This window comes from Strix uralensis, chromosome 2 (genome assembly GCF_047716275.1).
Source record: "Strix uralensis isolate ZFMK-TIS-50842 chromosome 2, bStrUra1, whole genome shotgun sequence".
NCBI classification, from domain to species: domain Eukaryota; kingdom Metazoa; phylum Chordata; class Aves; order Strigiformes; family Strigidae; genus Strix; species Strix uralensis.
In genome coordinates, this window is record NC_133973.1 from 134,120,157 (window position 1) to 134,143,733 (window position 23,577).

The following is a 23,577-nucleotide window of genomic DNA, read 5'->3' on the forward strand; positions in this document are numbered from 1 at the left end:
ACTTCCCGCTTGCTAGTGCAGCTCCAGAAGTTGAACCCTGAAGGCAGAATAATTGTTGTTTCCTGTATTAGTTTGTAACAATTTATGAGAGTGGGAAGGAAGAAAAAAAAAATTCTTTGTAATCCCTTGGGCAAATTGGGAATAATAGAGTTTCATTTACTGGAGCGAAATTCAGGTTTAAAAATATTCCAGCTGCAAAAAAGGAAAACTAGGAAGAAAAGAAATGTTTGCAAGGTGTCTTTCTAGATCTCCACAGCCTTGTCATATGTATGTTACAAGTATGGGACTAAAATGTTATTGTGCATAGAAGCTGCATTGTAGAAGGAAGAAGAAGGCTTCAGCCTAACAGCTACTTTTGTTTAAAATCATTCACTGATTTTTTTTTTTTCCAGCTAACTTCTAAACTGTGATCATATTTCAAGTGTTTTAGAACAGAGGGTTTTTTCATATGGTCAATGTACAATTCCTTAGGAGCTGCATTTCACAGACCCTTTCATGCTTTTAGCATTGCTTACATTCTCACAGAAGAAAACAGTGTTCCCTGTATATCCCTATGAACAGCAGAAATACATTAGCAGGATTTTCTAAAAGTTGGTGAAGCCAAAGGACATTTTACCATTAACTTAAATGGTAGTATACATAGACAAGTGCCCAAGTGCTTTTGAAATCCCATTACACCTTATGCTTTCAACCATCTGATAGCTTTCGATTATGAGGCATTCTGCACTGGAAAGATTTCTTCTTAAAAAGAAAGCAGTAAGAGAAAGGAATGAATCAGTGAGATAAAGCTCTCTCTCAAAGGGCAAACCAAATTCAGACCAAATGTGGCACAGGCTTCTGAAACAGTTGGGCTTGTTCTCGTCTTTATTTACTCCCCAAACTATTCCCACTTGGTCCCTGTTTCTGTAGAACAGAAGTTCAAAAACAGTGCACAAAAAAAGCTGGTTTTGTAGTATTTCCAGCTGGGCCCAGAGTCGAATGTGCTTGAAATATTATGAGAAAGACTGACATTATTGTGGTGAGAGACATTCGAGTACCTGGACAGATATCTCAAGCCAGGCCTAGAAGCAAAAGTACAGACATCTCAAGGGAAAATGTGTTCACATGATGTACCGTCAAATTTGGCAAACTCAGCAGCCTTTGATGGTTTCAGTAAGCAACCCAAACTGATCCTGAACACCAAACCTTTTATGCTTTACCATCACCTTTTAAAATCGCCCAGCCTCTAGAGTCACTGCTGAGTGGAGCGGGTATTTGCTGTCAGTACACTGATGGAGATGTGGGGTATCTGCCATTGCAAATTGCTTTTTTTAAAAAGTTCTTACAACAAAAGAGTGGAGGAAGAATGACATGCAATTGGATACTGTGGTTACTGTACTTCACTCTGACTTTCCAGAATCAGGAGTGATTTAAGGAGTTGTTTAAAGGACTGCAGGCCTGTTGCCCTTTTCCTAATTTAGCATCCTTATACCTGCATGTGAAGGTTAGAGTTCCACTGGGATATGAGAGCAAAACAGGGTTATATGCATAGATCTTTAATTAAAACAGAACTCCCAGCCTTCAGAAAGAGAAAAAAAATCAAAATCTGGCACAACATCAAGTGGCATTAGCAGTATCAGCATCACACTAGGTGCCCTACAGAAGAGGAAACTGTGAAAGAGCACTCGGAAATAATGACTGAGTTTCCATGATGCTGTCAAGACTTTCACATCCCTGGCTGCCAGGTGTGGATTACTTGAGCTAGAAATGTAAAAGCCTTATAAAATACAAATGAAGCAGAAAAATCGAAATCTCAGCAGGTGAGGATGTACCGTAAGAAGGAACCGGTCTTTTCAAACTTCAGCTGAGGAAGGAAGAAGAGGAGCAAGAGAATACCAGACCAAACATTTCCACATTTCCTTTGTTCCCAGGGTGGGGTTTTTCCCTTTTTTTTTTTTTTTTTCGGCCCCTAATGTCAGGTCCGATGTTTTGAGGTATCTGAAACCTGTTTTATCCCCTCTCACCTCCACGTCTCCCTTGGCATTGTTATCACAATTACAAGGGCAGGTGACAGTTCTCTAGGCTTAGAATCCTACCTACCCTGCAGTGAAATTCAATCGAGTAGCATCATTTCTTTGAAAAATAAACAAGACTGCAAGCTCTGCAACTGTGAGGTAAATTAAATGTGTTCACAGAGCTTCAGAATCTTCTTTGCCTTTCATGTTATACTGCCTGACTTCCTATTAAAATTATTGCTAACGTAGTCGGGGCAGTGACAGGGAGCATTTTTGTGAAAGAGAGATGTTATTGCAATGAGCTTGTAGGTGACAGCTTTATCCTGGACAATCAGGTCTAGGAGAAAGAATATGTGGCTTGCGAGGGTTACTCTGGTGCAGCAGCAGAGAATAAGGTGAAATAATGTGGTGTCCCTTCACTCTCCCATGGGATGTAATTCACTGTAGCGTGAGAGGGCTGCTGTGCACTCCTTATGGCCCTTTTGCATTGATGTGGCTCACACAGAGGATTTCAAGGTTAGATATGAACCATGGAATGGAACTACCTGCTGCCCTGCTCCATGTGTGCTCCCTCCCTCCCAGCAAAATATCTTCTTTAGTCAGAGGGACATGACTAGGCAGAAAAGAAGTCAGTGGGCAGTCAGGAACAATTTCTGTCTGTGCAACAATAAATGTATGTATTTATTTGATACAGTAAACAATTCTCCTCTAAATATTTGTTTTATTCCAGAAATTTGTTTTAATTTACTTACTTTTTTTAAAAAAATTAATGCATCAGTGTATACAAAGGGTTGACATTTATAAGAAAAGGGTAGAACCTTTTATTACACCAATCAGTATATATACTGTATCTTACTGGGTTGCTAGATTGGAAGATATGGCATTTTATTTCAGGCTCAGCATCTTCATATATCTTCTCACCAGCACAGAGCAAAAGATTTTGAGGCCATTTCTTGTGTAGAGGTGGAGTAGACTACTAGGTGAAGAGGCCAGACAGTGAGGTTACCTAAAAAAACCCCTGTTTCTTTCTTTGCATCTCACTTCTAATATTTAATATTCTCATTGGCAAAACAAGTTTCATTTTCTTCGAACCTTCATTCCAGAAACTGAGATTTGCATTGATTCATTAAAGTATAATTATTCTACCTCCGTGCTATTCCTACATGCTTCTGACACCAAACACTGCCAGTTCCAGAATGACTCTTTGAGGTTATCGAATGAAATAGTTACATTTGAATTCATACAGCCACACTGCACTGAATGGCATTTAATCAGTTCTTAGAAAGCAGCCCCGGTGCTTATTAGCTCCCAGGAAAGCTACTACCTTCAGTTGCCAGCTAGATAACTATTTTTTCTTTGCCAATAGATAGTTGCCTCTAAGTGCCTAGGGAATGATGATGCTTGGTGGCAAGTGTAGGCTATAAAATATTTATCTTTAACACACAATTATGTTACTGCAGCCTCTAATAGGATTTGGTGTCAGGCAAACATCTGCCTTGGCCTCTGGCCCAAAGATATAGAAACAAGCTATTAAGTTGAATGTTGCATAGTAAATAAATAAGGCGGAAATACTGTTAAAGTAGCTATACCGCTGACCAACAAACATGGTGAGTATATAAAAAAGAAGTCCATCAAGAGCCTAACAATTTGTCTGCCTCCTTAATATGTTTATTGTATTTCATCTGGATAAAGGTAATTCATGTAGGTAATTGTAAGCCAGGCTGACAGATCTTTATAGAGCTCACCACAGTAGAGTTGGCTTTCACGGGGCTTTTTGTCAGCAGCAAAGTGGTCCCCTGAGCAGACCATTAGCCTGGGAGCTTTTTTGCTGTCACATGAGTCAGTTTATGATATGAAGCAAACATTGTATTTGTCTATGCCTCAGATTACCAGCCTAAAAAAATGGGAATGGTAACAATTAGCAATTTCCTTTTGAACTCGTTGATACCCTTAAATGAAAGATAGTGTAGTGTGAAGTCTGATTACGTGTATGGGCACGACCATGCCAGTTTATAGCTTCTCTCAGGGTAAGGAGTGATTGCAGCGGGAAAACAAGCAATGGGATAAAGGTTTCAGCCAAGTTTCCCTCAAAATCTGCCAGCTGTGAGACTACTCGTACTGAAAAAAGTCCCGTGAGGCAAATGGCAAAAGTCCCAAAGTATCCTCAGCAGCTGTAAGTCAACGTGGTACATGAAGTAAAGTTGTTTTGCTCCAGACCATGATTTTTCGTTTGTTTCTTTCTCTGCTTTGATAATTAAAGCTCTTGAGCGGGAAGGACCTTAAAGAGTACTTCAGAAGAAGAGTTTGGCTCTTGGAGAAGTCTAGGCTTTCACATTTAATCAGTGTTTTCGTCCTCTCATTTTTATGAATCTAGAAGCATTTTTGTACATCGTTCTTCTCCCGACTGAGCTAGGATGGACTAGGTTAGGGAATACCTGCTGCCTCAGACAAAGCGTTTCTGTACCATTCTCCAAAATGAGACAGTGTCGATCTGCAGACCGTGCGTCTCATTATGTCATTTACTCCTTCTCTCAGAGGAGATCTGGATGTTCACAATATTCAGGAAATTACTTTTTTTTTCAGTTGCTAATTACATTTTGAAGCTGGCAGAACAATTGCTTCCATACGCAAGCTTCTGCAGTCCCCATTAGAAGCCACACCACCTTAAGTTTTGCTGGTCTGTCCCCAGTGTGAGTTGTTTGCTTTCAGGAGGTTTGTTCCTGCTGCCATTGGTTGTTGAAAGGTGGCACGGGAACTGCATTTTCAATGTTCTCTTTGGACACAATAGCAAAACTATATGAAAGCACCATGCATCATCCATTGGCTGACCCCCCAATTAACAATTTTTGCAATTACCAGCTGATGTCAGTCCGATCACTTCAGAGATTTGGAAGCCAAGAGAAAGCGTGGGAGTCAGACTGAAAACAGAGAACATATATCTCTTTCTAAAAAAGAATTGTCCATGGTCTCACAGTGAACTTTAATAATTAAATAAAACGAAACAAAACATTGTTGTGATTCTCTAAAGCAGTTCCCATGGCACTATTCTTAAAACACCATATGGAATTCTGTATATATTGGAAATATCCTTATAATTATGTAAACAGCTTACAGAACAAGCTGTAGAATGGAGACTAGAACCTAGCCATAACTGCAGTGACCTGTTTTTATTTATTGATTGACAGTTTGTCAGCTCTGTAGGAGTGTTCACTGTGGACATACTTAAAAGACAGTTGCTTTGTGCCACTAACTTAAGGGTTCCCTGAATATGAAAGAGTTTACTCTCTTCTATCATCTACGCCCTGTTAGATAATAACATGGCTAAGTTCTAGCTTCTGAAAGTCCATTTGACTCTTCATTCTTTCTAGGGTTACCCCATTATGACTCCCTAATTTCTTATGCCAAGTCACCTGCCTCTTCCTGTTTAGTTTGAAATTTGGGTGGTAGAGCAGTGTGCATGGATGTGTGTACACGTCATGTGTACATTTCAGAAGGGCCAGAAAATCAACTCAGCTGTCCAGCTGGCACAGTCTGTAACCGCTGAAATGAAATTCAGTACTGGGATGAAGACAAAGGTTTTTATCAGAAGTCTTAAGTGAGTACGACTTGCTAATGCCTGCAATCTTCAAAGTAAAAAGAACTTCCAGTTTGTGATATAAGAATATGAATAGGACCATGCTCAGTATAGCACACACGACTCTCAGACTTGTTGCTCACAAGCCTAAGTCACAAGCCTGGTTTGTTCTCATTAGCTCTGGAGTTCACGAGAAAAAAACAGATTCATTCAATGCTTCCTTTATGGAAATACTTTTTGAGCTGTTTGGGAGCAGCTTTTGAGACAAAGGTGTACTGCGTGAATCTTCATCGCTTTTCAGAGTTGATTCTCAGTAGTGAAGAACTTTTGGGAGTGTGCAGAGACCTTAATTGCCCTAAGTCACACCAGGCAAGTTTGTTTCCTTAACTGCTAAAAAATGCCAAGTGGCACCAGTCACTGAGGGGGAAGAGTTTATTTTCACTTCGTCTCATCTCTATCAGGCAGGTTATTCCAGGGCAAAGTGAGCTAGTGTAAAAGGAGAACGTTACAAATGTTGCTTTTGGCTAAATTAGAAAAACAAGGAGCATCAGAGAAAACAATGAAGTAGGATGAAGGAATTTTTAAGGGCCTACTCTAGTATTAGTAGCATAGGCTATTCAGGCCACAATTAAGAGTTACTGAGGTGCTTCAGTGAAGAAGATAGAATGGGTTTCATTCACCTGTTTTTTTATTGCTTTTGTGTTGGCCACAATATGGTATGATGCAGTTAGGGCACACTTGCAAAGAAGAGTCTGGGAAATCAAGGATTGAGGAGATGGTGATATATGAAGTGATCTGTGTGCATATTGCTGCATTTTTGCAAAGTAAAATACCAGATCTGTAGATGAACCACAAAATACACATGAATATTTTTTTGACATGCGTTAATGTTGGTCACTGTGGATGGGATCTGGCCAATTATAGGTGTCTGATAATGATATCTACATTTGAACTAGACAGAGGAGGAAAGAAAGCACTACTGGAGTAAAGTTCATTAAATGGATTCACCCTAAGATTCAGGAAAGTTTGTTACCTAAGCACAGGTATGCTGCATTTCTGTGGTCACTCTGAACTGCTAGATCTCATTATAGTCAGTATAGTGGATGAGAGTCATTAGTTTTAACCTACAGTCGACATCTAATTGGTGTACTGAGTATTGCCTGTCTTGTCCTAGGCATCACGGGTACACCAGCTGAGCCACACTATACATGCAAAATAGTACTTCTAGTAACAAAGATTACCCTTTAGCTGGTGCAGTGCATTGTCACACTTTCGAACAGCTGCCATGCCTGATGCTTTGTTGCTTTTTAGTTGTTACTTTCATTTTTTATTATTTTGCATAAATATTATTTATTATATTCCATAAACATAACAAGGAAGTTGTATGGATATTTTATTCCTTTTCGAGGACTCAGTTTAGTCCTTTAAAGCAAAACCTTGGAAAAAGCTTTTAAAAAAGCTTTTAATATACCATAGATGTTGTCATAACTCTGAGAGTCTGTCCTGCATTGAGCACTGACATAGGTATTCCCCCTGACTTCAAAGGTCAGGCATACGTAACCTCTACGCAGTGTTGCTACAGCTTGCAGACCCCGACCCAGAACGACACTGTGATGGTGAGCTTTCATGAGACATGTCCCTACTCCTACTCCCAGTTTTGGGGCAGTAGAAAACAATTCACTTATTTTTTTCGCTGCTGCATAAGTATTTTTGCCACCTTTTGAGCTTAACCAACTTGTTGAAGGGTCTGACAAGTGCCAGAACCAGCACAAGAAGAGGGACCTTAGACTTGTACCTAGGATGAGAGGATTAGGAGGAAAGAACTGACCCTTTCAGCAACAGGAGCTGTTAAATCTCCTTGCCCGTCTCATTATCTTGTTTCACAGTACTCACACTCTTTATGTTCTTCATATGTGTAAGTATGTGTATGTGCATAAATAAATTGCTTTTCTTTTCTAAATTCCTGCATATGTTTCTTGAAGACAAGAAGGATATAAACACTGTAAAAAAAAGCATAGAGAAAAAATGCATAAAGCAAAATTATTTTTGTATTCAGCAGTGAAATTAAAGCATCACAAAGTTCTGAAGATTATATACATACAGGCTAATATTAACTTTTCATTTACAGGATAGATTTGTGTTCATACATGCTATTAAGTGAGAGTTAGTATACCTAAATATCAGTATAAATGTAAAAGTTGCTCTTTCTTTATTCTAGGAAGCATGTCTGCTATTTGATTGGAATAAAAATGGCAGATCAAGCCCGAAGTGTTGACTACATGCTGTGATTGTATTTCCATACACTGTAAAGTGAATATCTGCTTAACTATAGAGCTTAAGTGTTAGAAAACTGACAGCACTTCCTTGTACCTTCCTTGCTGCATAGAGCTGTCTGATTATGAGATGTCTGATGCCAAGATTTAGAACATAAATGCTTGAAGCTGTTTTTATTATTTAAAACTGCTGTTGCCCTTTATGAATGATTAAATTACATCATGTCCTTTAAAATGTCCTTCAGAAACCTCTGTTGTTTGGAGAACACCCATCCAGAAACAGGCTTCCTTTCATTTGTGATTAGAAACTAATCTGCACATCTCTGCTGCAGCTGTTTCTCTTCAATTGCACCGATAGGAAGTTTACAAATATCTTTGCTACCACAAGGCCTCGTGAAGTACGTGAAGTACATCTATGAAAGCGCAGTCATTATTCACATGGCTGAGATTTCCACTCCACTCCATGACAGATGTACCACCGGTGCCCCTCCTGTATAACTGAATGCAGTTTTAATCTGATACACATCTCCCTCAGAGAAAATGTGAAATAATAGTGTGGAATGAACCATGGTATTCCATCATCTTTGCAAGTCCCACTCACATTTACTCAGTCTTCACTCACAGTTTAATCAAAAAAATAAAATTATTTTCATTCTCTTTTTGATATGTAATGTTTACCAGCTTGTGTTCTTTTATGAAAGATAATTTTTAGCCCAAATATTCTGAACTGTCTTCAAAATAAAAGTGCCAGATAACATTTTGCTTACCTGTTAACTTTCTTTGAAAAATGAATAGCCGGTGTTTTTGCCAAAGTCAGGGAATTTAAGATGATAACTAGAAACAGAACAAAGTGTGGAATAGTCCCATCCCTGTTCCACCAAGATACAATATTAGCCCCAGCACTTGAGGCTGTTTGTATAATATTGCAGAACAAACCAGAAGGCATTTGGTTAGAAATAATCCTTCAGCAGGCAGACAGGATGAACTGAGGGCCTGTGTTCAGTAACTTTGTAGGGGAACATTTCTACTGTTTGGCACAAATAAATGCCCAAAGTTCACTTATCCGAGTCAACAAAATTGGACCAAAGGTGAGTGTGTTGCTGTGAGAACAGTGTGTTGCTTCTCCCCAATAAATTCAAAGAGGAAAAATGGTTGGAAAAATAAGCAGGAAGAAAAGACATTTGGAAGTTTTCAGGTACTGAGTGAGGCCAAAGCGTGGTGGGTGCTGAGCAGCTGCGATTTAATCATAGGATTTGCAGTCACTCTGCACTAATGTGTTACAGTTGAACTATCCATTGGTGTAAGTGCATGAGCACCGTTTAGTGGAGCTCAGACTAATGCTTTCAGCCCCAAGTGCAGTGATTGCTTTGAAGTTTCAGCTGTCTTGCCATCCGGAGACCTCCCAAACTCAGAGGTGTTTTCTTGCCTAAAAAAGTATCTGAATTCTCTTTTGTTTTCCAGAATCAGTGGATAATTGTCCCAGTAATTGCTATGGGAATGGAGACTGCGTGTCTGGGACTTGCCATTGCTTCCTTGGCTTTCTGGGCCCTGACTGTGGCAGAGGTAGGAATTTATACTTGATTAACTCTTCCCCTCTCCCCTTCGGTTAACATTTTTCTTGTGGAAGTTATATTCCTGCCTGTGCCTTTTGCAAAATACACCTCACCCAGCTTGGGGACACTGCAGTAGAATGGAAAAGTGTTGGATCTGTGGATTTGTTTGCTACTAGTCATGATTGCCGTGACCTTAGCAACAACACAACCCCCTAGCTGCATACAGACAGGCAAAATGTCACATGGGGAATTTTCTTTCTGGAAGCAACTTTAGAAAACATGATGTATAAATGTGGCATTACTGTTTGTTTAGCAGAGCACTCTATCATTGTGTGGCACGTCCCTATAATGATACTTTCTTTTAAGATGCTGATTATACAAAAATTAAGTGCCTTTTTCATTGCTGCAGGCCTTGCAAGTCTGCCTGAGCATGAATGATTGCTGACAGCCTGGCTGTGGGGAGTGGGGCAGGGTTACAGTAAGGCTAGGAGTGGAGTAACGGCAGGAAGAACTGGATGTTCTGGCCAAAAGTGAAAACATTGGGATGACTGAGAAGGAGGCTTACCCCAGCAAACAATGCAATACATTTTTTCTGCTCAAGTGATAAGTATTTTTAATAAATGGTTTTGGAAGGATTTTCATTTGACCTGAAATTTGTAGGTTATTTAAACATTTGAAAAACAAACTGAAGTACATTTAGTGAGAACACGTTTCAGACCGAGAAATCAAAATGTTGCATGTGGGAAATGCCAGAATGCTGTGCATCAACCTTTTCAAGGCCTTTTTTGGCTCTCACAGTCCAACAAACTAAGTGCAGATTTATAAATCTGGGGAGGGAGGTAGTGTAAAAAGTTAGTGCCCACACAAGGAGCTTTGCTAAGGCAACAGGTCAGGCCTTCACCCCAGCCCATTGCTTCTTTGGAAAGCAGTCTGGCTCCTTCCCAGGAGAGAGAGCTAAACTCTGTCCAACCCCATGTTGTCTCCCCCTCCAGCTGAGCTGGGGTCACATCACTGTGGCCCAGCCAAGAGATAAGGAGGGCCGCACACCCCACCTGCAGGGAGCTCTCTGCTGAGGCAGTGTGGTCCAGGCTAAAACCCCAGAGGTGTTTCAGAGTTCACAGCCCAGTAAGATGGATGTGGCAATCTGCATCCCTGAGAGCTGTTATGTCAAACTTCTTGCTGACTCAGGTTACACTTGGTTTGCATTTCCTTACACTTGGTTTGCATTTCCAAAGCTCCTTTTCAGATCTGTAGAGCTGGAGACAAAAGCAGGGTTTTTTTCCATCTCCCATAGCATATTCCTGCTCACACCTCCTAACTTTAGGTAGGGGCAGAAGTTCAGGGTTTGTTCCCCAGAAGGCTCCCTGTAGAGTCAGTGAAGGAGAAGCTCCTTCACTGTGAGTCAGAATATTTAAACTTTTGTTCTGAATCCCCTTTCAAAGGAGCTTACCTCCCATCATGGGTTATATACTGAGCTTTCTCAGACACTTCAGTTGAGCCACGTGAGTATCTTCCATTTCAGGACAGTGCTTACTCTGGCTGATATGAACACCTTTTATTCGACTCTGTCTTTTGGTTCAGAATCATCTGGGTTCAGATCACAGATTAGTCTCTGCCTTTAGGAAGACAGATTAATACCTGGAGCGTCAAAATGATATTTGTGTATGCATTTCCACCTCGTGGGCTTGTTAAATGGATCATCTTGCCATGAGCGTCAGATACAAGGGCCCCAGCATTGGCTTCCTGTTGGTTTTCAGGGTAATCTAAGATGCTACTTTTGACCTATAAATCCCTCAGCGGGCAGCAACTGTGGCATGTGTAAGGCTGCTACAGTATCCGTCTGCAGCCCTGTATCAGTCCCTGTAGCAGTAATCCTTGAATAAGCAGGTCTCTGCCCATGTGAAGATTTCTAGGTCATAGATTTCCTGGGTGTTCCTTTGTTTCAATTCAGCCTTGTAATTCACCTCCAAATGAGTGGGAAACTGTGGAGCAGAAAGCCCTTCTGGTTTTAATAATGGTTGATTATTAATGTATTATTAACCAATTATTTTAAACCAAGTAAATGAGAACAAATCACCAGTGGGTGATTTGTTGGGCCTTTTGAAGGCCTGCTTGAACATGGGAGATGGTGGTTTGAAGTCCTGTATAAAGTAAACAAACGAATGATCTTACTCTCTGATGCTAAACTTTACAAGAAAAGTGGTGTGCATTTGGATTGTTGCTACCATAACTAGAGAATTACTATAATTTCAGCTTGTTTGTTGGAATCTAAATGATCAAACAATAATTATGTATCTTTATATATGGAAAAGAGTTACACAAGTAGCAATGGAAAAAATCCAGAAACCTTTTTTGTCTTTATGCATTATGGTATGCTACAAAGGAGGTCTTGTTCTTGCCATTACTATTTGCAGCAGCACTTTCCAGGTTATGCTGAAGGTGTTCTCCATAGAGGGCTCTGTAAAGTAACAGTGTTATTGCAGATGGCCAGTAATTTATCTGATCTTGTACTGAGTGATCAGCTGTCTTGTCAGAAAACATTTAAGTCTTTCTCAGCAACCTCTCACTGGTTAAAGGCAATTATTCTTTCTTCTTGTTGAAAAGAGCTGCAGACTATCTTCTTCCAGTGCCTTGAAAGAACAGGTTCCATTACTGAGCATTTGAAATTTGAGATGGGGGGGCAGAAAATTTCATCAGCCTAGCTGAAAAGTGAAATTACAGAGTGCGTTTGCTGTGAACCATGTACACAACACAGTGTATCTTAAACAATTTATGTCTTTTATTGTATAGGTAGATATCTCCTTGCAAATGATGCACTTGAAACGCAGCACCGCAATGTGCTTCCTTTAAAGTGAACAGAGGGCTCTTTAGTAATAACAGTTGCCAAATTCCTTTCTTTTCTAAACCTCTTTTATCTTGGTCAGGCAAATATAGTTCACTGCTTATCAAACTGGCTTAACAGTCAGAGCTGGCAATGCTTTGTATTTTATTGAGATTGCTATAATTCTTTAACACTCAAACCAACTTGACTATAAGGACACGTGGAAACAACACAGGATGCACGTTGTGCGATTACTATCTGTTAATACCTCTTCCTGCATATAATCGGAGTCAGGAATGAAGCAAAAGAGGTACGTTGTATTCATCACACTCCTAATGCAGTTGAATGAAGCAGCAGACTGGAATATTCCTTTCACGTTTGTCCTGCTTAAAAATGTTCATAAATTGCCTTTCTGAGGGGCAGATGAGAAGCCCAGCTGCTCTCACCTAAGAATGATGTGCAACAGTGAACCAGAGAAGTCTGTGTTGAAAATATGTCCTTGCATCTGAGCTTCAGCAAAATGAAATGGAAGAGACAGGGCTTAAGCAAGAAGTTTCAAGGGATAATGTACAGGGGAAGGCTATTGATTCTGAGGGACAGAAATCAGCAGCTTCCTTGGAAAAATCAGAACAGGGGACAAAAGGAGCCTAAGGTGGCAGGTGTGGAGAATGGAAAAGGAAGAAGGTATCATCAGAGAGGAGCTGAAGGAAGCTTAGAGAGCAGCGATTACCAAAGCTTTGGTCATGGAGGCTGGGATCCGGTCCTGGATGCCCTCTCCTTCCCTGGGGAGGCTGCTCTGTATCCTTCAGTTCATCCCATCCCACTCTGCCTGCCATTTTCCAAATTTAGCTCAGAAAACACTTAATCATGGGATCCATCATGCCACAGCTTGAGCTTTTCATCTTCCTCTTATCCCCTTTATCATAGGGAAGAAATCCTGTATCTGGTTGGCCTTGAGAATCATCCGACTTTGCCAGAAACAAGGACAATTTAAGAATTCTTTATAAACTGATCAAAGGTCAGAGGATAGATTTGGAGAACTTTTCTTACTGGGAGCTTGGGAAGACTAGAGGCCAGCTTTGCATTGTGTCTGATGACAAATGGAGTCCAGCAGAGGTGATAACCGAAAAAGGGGGCTGGAGATTCAGTTGATGGTATGACATGAGCTAAATCAAGCAAACAGTCTCAACGTGGCATTCTGGACTCTGAGCAAAGCGACTGAAACCCATAAAGCTGAGAATTACAGCAGGAAAACAGGGGAGTGATTTGTGTACAGCTAAGGTCCACAACAGAGGCAGTGTCAAGGAAAGTACGAAGGCTGGCAGCAGGTCAGGGATAGTGGTGAGCAATCTAAGGTCAGTGGTGCTGCTGAAGGAAGACACCAGCACATTGAAAAGTCAGAATACGAGAAAATTCTGAGTTAGTTAGTGAAAAAAAGTATCAGAGACACAAAGCAAGGAGATAATTCTAACTCAGGAGCACTGTGTGTTTGTTTTAAACAGTCATAGGAGAAGTAGTTAACAGCTGGGTGTCATCCACGTAAAAGAATTGGTTTTGGCAAAGAAAAGAACAACATACCCCACTGAAGACTGTGCATGAAGAATATAAATCCCATGCTGGAGTCTTGTGCTCTTTTTTGAAGTGAGAGCCATGTACAGTTGTGTTGTAATGTGATTTCCATTATCTGTCCCCAGCGTCCTGCCCAGTGCTGTGCAGTGGAAATGGGCAGTACATGAAGGGGAGGTGCTTGTGCCATAGTGGCTGGAAAGGAGCAGAATGTGATGTCCCGACAAACCAGTGCATTGATGTCTCCTGCAACAACCATGGCACGTGCATCATGGGGACCTGTATCTGCAACCCAGGATACAAAGGCGAGAGCTGTGAAGAAGGTATTTGCAAGATACATTCAATTACCCTTTTGCTTTGCTTGTCGTTATGTAATTACATGGATGGAGGCAATTCAGAATAGGACTGGCACTTAAACAGAACAGTAATAGGCACCTTAGAGATACAATAGTTGGATGCAACATAAAAATGATATGTTGTAATAACTTGTCGTTAGCTATCATATTTGTTTAATAATTGGATGAAAAGCCATCAAATACTTCAGATAGACAAATCTAGTTGAAAGACCAGAACATCTAATCATATGTTCAAATGTTCTTATTAAAGCATCATTTCCATTTACACATCTAGATGTATAATTACTTTTACAGTGCTTTGTTCTCTGCTGTGCTATGCCAAGTGATTTCAGTTGCTTGCATACACAAAATGGTGGCCTGTGAGAGAAATTCCCTGATTCTTGTCAGCTTTAAAAGCTTCGAAATGCTCAGGCCTTTCATTAAATTCTGTTTCAAAATCAGATACTATTTTAATGCCTCTTCCATATCTTTTTCTCACATTAGCACCCAAACATTTTTCATTTACGTTTAGATTTGTGGCTCAGAAATATGGTGCCTTTTAGCACTTACCTTTAATCTTACCTTTTTCTGTAGGAATTCACCTGCCACCATAAACCTTTATCCTCCCAAGTCTGTGACTGCTTCTTATTACTAAATAAAAAAGTGGACAGTTTTGTAAGTGTACAAATCTTTTGGACAGTTATAAAAATACATCCAAAAGTGCCTGGTTTAAAGAATGATGTTCAACACTTTTGAAAGCTATTCTCAAAATTCCATGCAGATGACCTGATAATTAATTATGTTTAAATTACGCTTCTACAAATACATACTGCACCACCTGATAGATTTAAGACATCCATTTGATACATGTGTAAGAATCACAATGGCTTCAATTAATTTATGGTTGTCTTCATGTGTGCAGGATAAAGATTTATCTGGAATGGCTTTATTTTACGGATAATGAAAACAGGCTGAATTGGATTCAGACGTTCAAATGGCATCTCATCTAGCAATTCTTTTGATGCGTTAAACGTATTGGAGTGGGACATCTCTGACGTAACATGGCTTCAGTGTCAGTAAATGTTAGAGTTCAAGACAGTATCAGCTCTATAACAATAAATCCATCTCTTGAGAAAGCTTCATTTTGCCTTAAGAAAGCACAATTCAATGAAGCCATAGGGCATGCAAAACCCAAAGATGGTGACTACTGAAGTATCTTTAAAGTGTCTCCATAGACCTCGTATTTACTAGTTCATAACTTTACTGGATAAACAGAAATGAAAAGATCCTGATTTCGCCTCTAGCCAGACGTGTTTAATGTGTGTAAATCAGAGTAAGATTTGCCCTTCTTCTAACAGGAACCTTTTTTTCCCTGGTCACGTTTAAAGCAGAAAAGCCAGACACTACTCAGTTATTTTATGTTATCACTATAGCAGGGGATAGTGTCAGTCCCACTAGGTAAAAACTTGAAAAAGAATGAAGAACAAAGAGAACATGATTTTCCTTATGAGCCGTTTAGTATGTTTCCAAGTATGCATTTGGTTTTCATATTCAAGGCATAATTTGCATTGTGTTTTGAGGGGGGGGAGTAACTCAGAAATATGCCATGTGGGAAATCTTGAGGACATATATATATATATTTAGATCTAGTAAAAAAGTTGATTTATACTATTTTTTAAATTGCTTTTACTTTTTAATTTCTCTTCTAAGAAGGACCATCTGGTATTGATTATTTTTTATTATTTCTCAGTTCTCGTAGCTTCACTGCTTAGTCCATGTTTATAATAGGTTTTCATTCCAGGGTTTCTTCTGTCTTTTCTTTTTCCCCCCATAGAAGTTCAGCAATGTTTATAAAACATCAGCCAACAATCTTACATGAGTTTTTCTTTTCTCCTTCCTTAGTTTATTGGCCCATATTTTATAAGGCATGGGCTAACCCAGCGAGACATTAAAGGGAGGGGAGCAAATTTAAGCAGTGAAAAATGAGAAGTTACTCTTTGGGTACCGAATAAGCCTAATAACTTGTGTGACCAATGAAGCATGAAGCATATTGGGGAAAAGTGTAGAAGAGGCACTAACCTTGCTTGCTACATGATTTATCTCCCTGGCAAAGGCTCTGCACAAGGCTGAACTATAAATGGGGCATTTTCCAACCAGGAATTAGACCATCTGGGACACTTTCCAAGCAGCAACACAGATATATGCAAAACTCTCTTTTTTTTTTTTTTCTTTTTCCAAGTATACTAGATTTTGTCAGCTCTTCCCGCCTGCCCTGCTCCCCATCTCTGCTTCTCCCAGAGCTGAGCAGCTAAATTTGTCAAGCAGAACTCCCTAAAAATATACCATTGTACTCCAAATCCACTAAGCAATTGATTAAGAAGAAAGCAGAAGCCCGTAATCCTGTCCCAGGGCTCTTCCGATGGTGCAGAAAGCCTAAAGAGATACAGCTAGTGAGGCTGAGATTAAAGTAGCCATTGTGTGTGACATTTTGTGAAAGGGCTCATTTCAACATGAAAAATGGCCTTGGGATTATGATAAATGGGGGGTTCTGACATGCACATTCCCCTCCTATAATCGTCTGTGTTGGAGCTGAGATAGCAGATTGTCTGCCTCCTGTGATGGAGCCCCCTGTAAAACTCACCTTTTTCCCAATTGACCTTCAGAGGGGATGATTAATTGCCTGGAGGTAGCCTCTTGTCAGTTAGGCTGTGATCTTTGTTCTCTATGTTCAAACCATCTGCTGAGAACATACGAGGCTGCTAGTCTGTTTCTTAGTCCTTTTCGTACTTATTACTGCTGAGAAAGAACAGGGCCAGGTCTTCAAGGGTCTCATGCTAAAATTGGCACCCTAGCTCCCAGCTCGCTAACAGTGAAGGAGATTTATAGACTCATCCTTTCCAGCCTCTTACAATTTTTGAGGATTGTTCCAGCTACGAGCAGGGCTCCAGAAATCAAAACAGAAAATGCTCTCACATGCCTTGGGATAGTAATTGCTGAGCCATTACTTGTCAGACTGAGAGGGTTTTGAGAATCCGGGGAATTATCAGAGCAGCTGTTGTGTTTCTTTTTAAGGTTTCTGGATCTTAAACAGGTCATTGGGATTCTTATTAGCTTTTACAGGGGGGGGGAAATGAACCGCAAACCTGCTGTGTGTGCAGTGGCCGTGTTCTGCTCTTCTGTTTTAGAGCCAGGAGCTGGGCAGCTTTCTCCTTACTGCTTAGCCAGACTGACACTTGTCACTGATCCCCAGGGCACTGCCACACACCGTTTCAAGAGATGGGAAGAATTTCTCTAGGCTGTCCTATAAGCGTTTATTTATAAATAGATGATCGACTCCTCCAGTCCTTTTTTGGGAGGGTGTCTGGTGCGTTTCATATTTTTTGATTGCTGAGTGAAATTTCCCCGTGGGCAGAGGAGGTGACAGTTGCCTACAAAACACATAACTCAGGAATCAGGCAGCAGTACATTTGGTCTTTTGGTGCACACTGCTATACCGTGCACCTAACTGAATGGTTTCCAATCTTGTTAAGAAAGTGCCTCTTCGGGGGGAAAAAAAAAAAAACATAACATTTTAAAAAGAATATTAATTGATCAAAAATAAAACCAAAAGAACACCAGTATCAAAAAATACATGATTCTCTTTTAATCCTCACTCCAGAAAACTGTCTAAGATTATGTTTAACGTGAAATTTATGTGTCTGTGAAACCTGTATAGATTTCAGCACATTCTTCAATTTAAGCATGTATTTTGCTGAACAAGGACATCAACTTCTGCTGAATCTTTATGTAAAATTCTTTCTCAGAAAACTAGAGCTCAGCTTTGAATTCATTAGTAATAGTAATTTAGGTTATTCTAATAGAATAAATGGAAGCACAGTGTCTGCGCAAGAGAATATTATTCTTGTTCTATTCTTAATTGATATTAGACTGTTCTTACTAGAAAGATCATTTGTTAGTGTAGGCCTGGATAAAAGAATGGATTTCATCATTAAATTTTTTGCTGTTTTTCATGTAAGTGTTTTAGGTCTCACTGCCTCTTTGGGACATTATCTTGTGTAAAGCATCTGTTTTATGCACAACAGGACTTTGCTTTCTGGTTGGAACCTTGAGATACTATATAAATATGTTTGTGTAGATGGCAGTCTGATAGCTTTTTTTCTGAAATTCCCATTTGCTTTCCCTGTCTGTTTCCTCTTCCTTCTCACATGTAGTGGACTGCATGGATCCGACCTGCTCGGGACGAGGCGTGTGTGTGCGAGGAGAATGTCACTGTTCGGTTGGCTGGGGAGGAACAAACTGTGAGACCCCAAGAGCCACTTGTCTCGACCAATGTTCTGGTCATGGGACCTTCCTCCCAGATACTGGACTCTGCAGCTGCGATCCCAACTGGACTGGACATGATTGCTCAATCGGTAACGTCAGCGGTGACTTACTGTTGGTTTTTATTTTATTTAAACTCTGTAAAATATTCAGACTTAGATCTGCAGAAAGAGTACTACAGATATGTTCCAGTAAAGCACATGTAGGGCATGACTGGAAGCAGAAATGCCATAGCTCAACTACATAAATAATTCTGCTTCTATTGCTGAGCATAGAGTAATATAATAAATAACCCCATTAAAGCCACCTAGGCTTGCTATTGTTCATTATATTGCTATGAATGTAATTGATGGTCTACATATAACTGCTTGTTCTGGTGTTCATTCTTGATGAATCCCAGTAGCCACCAAAGGGTCTATTTTGATTTTTAGGAGATGACTAAATATTCTTTAGGTGGCTGTAAACAAGAAGGAAGAGGTGGCAATCCTTCAGGTCTCCTCTCCCTTCTGAATTTAAAGGTTGTGCTTTTGTAGGCTCAGCTAAAGGAGGATGAGTATCTCATGAGGTTCATATTGAAAGACTGTAAACACTGTCCTCTATCAAGTAAAAAGTAAGTTAACTGAGTAGAAGTATTTAATAGTACAGGCACCTACCAAGAAGACAGATTTTTATGGGCAGTTTTGTGTAAAGGTCTGGGACTGTGACCTTCCTTCATTCCTCAGCTGAATGGGCATCTTGCTCAAAATCTGCATCAGGTATCTGAAATAAAGGCTAAAGATAAACTATTCGGGAGCCTTTTCTTCCAAATGCAGTTAGCTTTTAGATGCCACACTGTGAAATGCTATAGTACATTAAATAGTCAGAACCTATGGAACATTAGTCTTTTGGCTTTTGTGCTGTATATTGTGCTCACAAACAAGAGACCACAGCAACAACAGCTTCTTTACCTTGCACAGCTGAGGTGGAACTAGGCCAAAAATCCAGGGCAGCTCAGTATAGGCAATGAAATGAAATGAATTTTCAGTAAGTATTTTAAGAGACCAACTTCCAAAGATGGGGCAAACTGAATAAACTGGTACAAGGGATATAAAAAGAAAACCTTTTTGACAATCATCATTTAGGTTAGGTGTTAGGAAGCTTGTCATAAAGTAAAATTGATTGGGCTGAAGAACAAGCGAAAGAGGAGGCCTACTAGCCTGGGGCTAAAACTAGGTTGATCAAAACTTTTCCAGGTGTAGGGAGGGAAGCTATCCTGCATTGATAGGAGGATAAATTTGGTGTCAGGCTTTTCCTTTTCCCATATTAACATCTTCAATTCCATGCTCTATGAGTTCATTTATAAGACCACCGTAAGGGGAAAGGTAGTAGTGTATTTCTAGTGATTTTGTAGCATAGTTCATGATTGAGTCATTATTCTGAGTTTATATGGAGGTTTGGGGATTGCAGGGATGGATTTAGAAAAATGTTCATTTCTACCCGCAAACAGAATTCACTTTCCTTTTGTTAACCTGCAGGGTCATGTACAGATGATTTATAAGCTTTCCTTATACTGCTTTTATAAATGCATCTAGTGCAAACTTTCTTTGGCAGTGTGAGGTTATTTGAGACAAACTTGAGCATCATTCCAAGACCTTTTTCCTCACCGAGCTGCTTGTAACATTCAGGTTATTGTGCCTCATGGCTAAAATCACAGCTAAGGTGATTTGTAAACTTCCATGTCTAACCCGGACCTTTCCACTGAATTGATGACTTGATTTGAAAGACAGATTTACTCACAGGTTCATGGTACTCTTCTTGCATGATTAAAATAGAGTGAGCAAGCATGTTAGTACACATAACAACACACTGCCCAACCCAGTGGGGTGGAGGTTCTGTAGAAGGGACTAAGGGGGACAGGTTTTTATTGTCCTATAAAACAGGACCAAACAGAGCAGAAGAATTAAGTGAAAGAATCAAGTACTTGCATAAATCAACCTCGGCTCAGCAAAGCAGTTACAGTTACAGACACAGTTACAGACTGTGTTCATCCCAGTGAAATCTATAGGACTGTGCCTACGTGGGCTAGGGCCAAGGACAGCCCCTTTCGTAAACCACATCGAGAAGCAGACCCTGAGAACAGAGCAATCATCTGGAAATACCGAACAAAAAATCTGGAAGCACAGTGTGTTTTCCAGCTCTTAACACCTTGAAGTCAATAGTAATATTTATCTGAAATCCTGCATGCTGTATCCATTTAGAAGGTATCAGTCAATATGGAAGCAGGTAGGTGGAAGTCTGTGGGCTGTCATATGTAGAAAGTAAAACTAGACTCTCTTTGAACCTTAGACTCAGACTTTCAGCTAAGTAGGTAGATTTCACCTGCAGGTGAATCACTAGCAGGAGTCTTAGAGGAGTACAGATTGCTAGATAAAACCCTTAATTTTCCCAAAATAATAATATTACAGAGATTTCTGTTTCCTGTTTATATAATGTTTTTTTCATTCCACTTAGCCTGCGTCTTCATAGGCAATCTGTGCAATTAAATTTCTTGTGAATTCTACTCTGCACTGCATTGTAAGAAGAAGTAATGATACGGGGGTTTTTTTTGCTTTATACGTGTGCCCGTTGCCAGTATACCTTGAGATAGGGCTGCTGCCATACTACCTCAGATTGTTAACTCTGGAAAAATGCTTCTTAAACATGCTTCACCCTTTCATGCAAGGGAGAGTTTCTTAGGATCCCCTTTCCCTCAGTATGCACTTATTTTTTGGTAGATTCCCAAATATTGAAAAAGTCTTTTAGAGAAAGGAGCAGAGATAAGTCCAGAGGTAACCTGTACTGAGCAGTAAAAGTGGCATTTTGATTTCTCCATGGGAGAACTAAATCCCTTCCCTTTTGTGTCTTAGTACTGTTGCACAAGCACATACAAAAAGGTCCTTTATAACTTAGTTCAGCTAAAAAGTCCAAGGCAATGCTTAATACAAGAAAGATAATTAAGGAACCACTCATCCTAACCCCTTTTCTCCAGAGTCTGCCATCACAGATCCTCTATATCCCAGGCCCTTGGCATGCTATTCCCCTTCACCTCTTAATGAGCTCTAGCAAAGGACTTCATTCCCCAAATTCTGGCCACTAGTGAAGCCATTATAAGGCAGCTCTCTTAACCTCTTATTGTCTGAGTACAGTGGGAAGAAGACCTGTGCTGCAACGTGAAACAGAACTTAATATGTGGTATAGTCTCACTCTTGACCTATTTAAACTGGACCAAGTATTTCTGCCTAATCAAGAGGCAACAAACCACATACCATAAGACATATTTGCTGAGTGCAGTGAAATGAGTAGGTGAGTCAGGTTATCTGCATTTGGGGAACGCACAATTTCCCACAGAGATCTCACTGATACATCAGTATAATCCCAGGCCCATCAAACCAGTATTATGCCTGGATGCAAAATCATTCTTAAAGTAATTAAGTTATCTAGTGGTGTTCTTCATTCTCCTCCAATTTAAATCAGTGATTTTCACACTGTTCTCTGTTTGGTAGCTGACATCTTGACATGCATGATATTCACTAGAATCATCGGAAAGTTGATTATACAAAGCAGCAATAGAAATTATGTTCTGTGTGTAATAAGTGTACTGACTTTTTCTGGGCCGTTGACAGTGGATGTACATTGACCTGCATACAGATAAGGATTCCTTCTCAATCACTCATTCGTAATGACTCACTTTCTGCACGGTTGACATCCAGTGCAGTACTTCCGACCCTTAAAAGTACACTGGAGAAGAGCAGTAATAGGAACAGTACTTTGTATATGGTGGTCCTAAATTGGCAGTGGAGACATAAAATCATGGGCTGTACATTTAATGGCAAGAGTTGAGAACTGGAAGCTGGGACTCAATAAAGAAGTTAGAAGTTATGATGTTTTACTTCACATTTTGAAAAGGCTAAGAGAGCATGCCTGACCAGAGACGGAGGCTGAGCTTGCATGACCATATCTCATGAAATCTGGTAGTTTGTTCCTATTCATAGCTTCTCTCATCACTTCTGCTGCTAACAGTGTTTTCTGAGGATATGTCAATTGACTTTATGACTGCTCTTTTTCCCCTCTGTGACAGGGAGGAAGTGTCTCCTCAGTCTGAGAAAGCATTTTATGTGCCCTCTCACTTCTTGGGACAGTATCCCACCTACCAGGGCAATGCAGATGCAACAAGGAACCATCTCAAAGAAAAGAATGAACTGGCTGGGCTGATCCAAAGGGATGCCAAAGTTGAGGACAGGGGTTATGCCCTGAACCTTAATGTCAGCTGGGTATTGTTCTAAAGCAGAGTGAGTGCCTGTCATCTGGGACAGGAACAGAGTTGCAGACCATCCATCTCCTCATGATTTCCAGCACTGCAGCACTCCTCCTGGCCACACTTACTGTGACTAGAAATGTTATAAATGTCTTTAGGGGACAAAAAGAAAAAAAAAAAAAGTTTTGGATTCATGCCCAGTTCCATGCCATCCCCTCCTGCTTTTAGGCTTTCCATGACATTACCAATTTAGTGGGATAGTTGTTCTAGAGAGGATAAACCTCTGCAGAGGGCTGTTCAGATTTTAGTGAAGTGGAAATCCTTGAAAGAGAGCTTAATTGATTCCTCATTGATTCAGCTGCCTTCTTATTTGGGTACTTCATGTTACTTTAGAACAGTCTGGGTTTCAGCTTTTGAGAGATCCTCAGTTCTGCCAAATAACTGTAGAAGGCTCAGCAGGCACCATGATCACATATTCCTCAGGAAAGAAGCAATTACAGAACTGTGGCATTTAACATAAAAAATAGGAAACCCCCTCTTAGCCTGTGTGATCAGCTAAAAACAGCTTAGGAGGGGCTTCAGACTTCCATGTAGTAATCACAGTACTTGCAGATATACCTGGATAAACCTGGCCTCCACACACAGTGGGGAAGTAGCGTGGGTATCCATAGGGCTAGCAGAAGACCAGGTATTTACTCACCGTTTGTGAAACAGTCCTCCATGGCTTTACTGCTTTTGACAGGCTGAGAAGCTGAATTTAAAATAAAACTAGCGTGGTGTGTGTATCCACATCTCTGATTGCAGGGTAGCCATTTTCTTATAAATTATTGCACAGCACATTGGAGTCAATGGAAAAGCTTCTGTTTAC

At 40.2% G+C, this 23,577-nt stretch overlaps 1 protein-coding gene across 1 annotated transcript in view; it reads left to right on the forward strand.

The window, feature by feature from the left end:
• Positions 1-23,577, forward strand: part of TENM4 (teneurin transmembrane protein 4) — a 508,662-nt gene that overhangs the window by 341,119 nt on the left and 143,966 nt on the right. Inside the window, exons 11-13 of the mRNA XM_074860410.1 lie at positions 9,303-9,404; positions 13,910-14,104; positions 18,328-18,528. Coding sequence (XP_074716511.1) covers positions 9,303-9,404; positions 13,910-14,104; positions 18,328-18,528 — 498 coding nt within the window. The remainder of the gene's footprint in view (positions 1-9,302; positions 9,405-13,909; positions 14,105-18,327; positions 18,529-23,577) is intronic.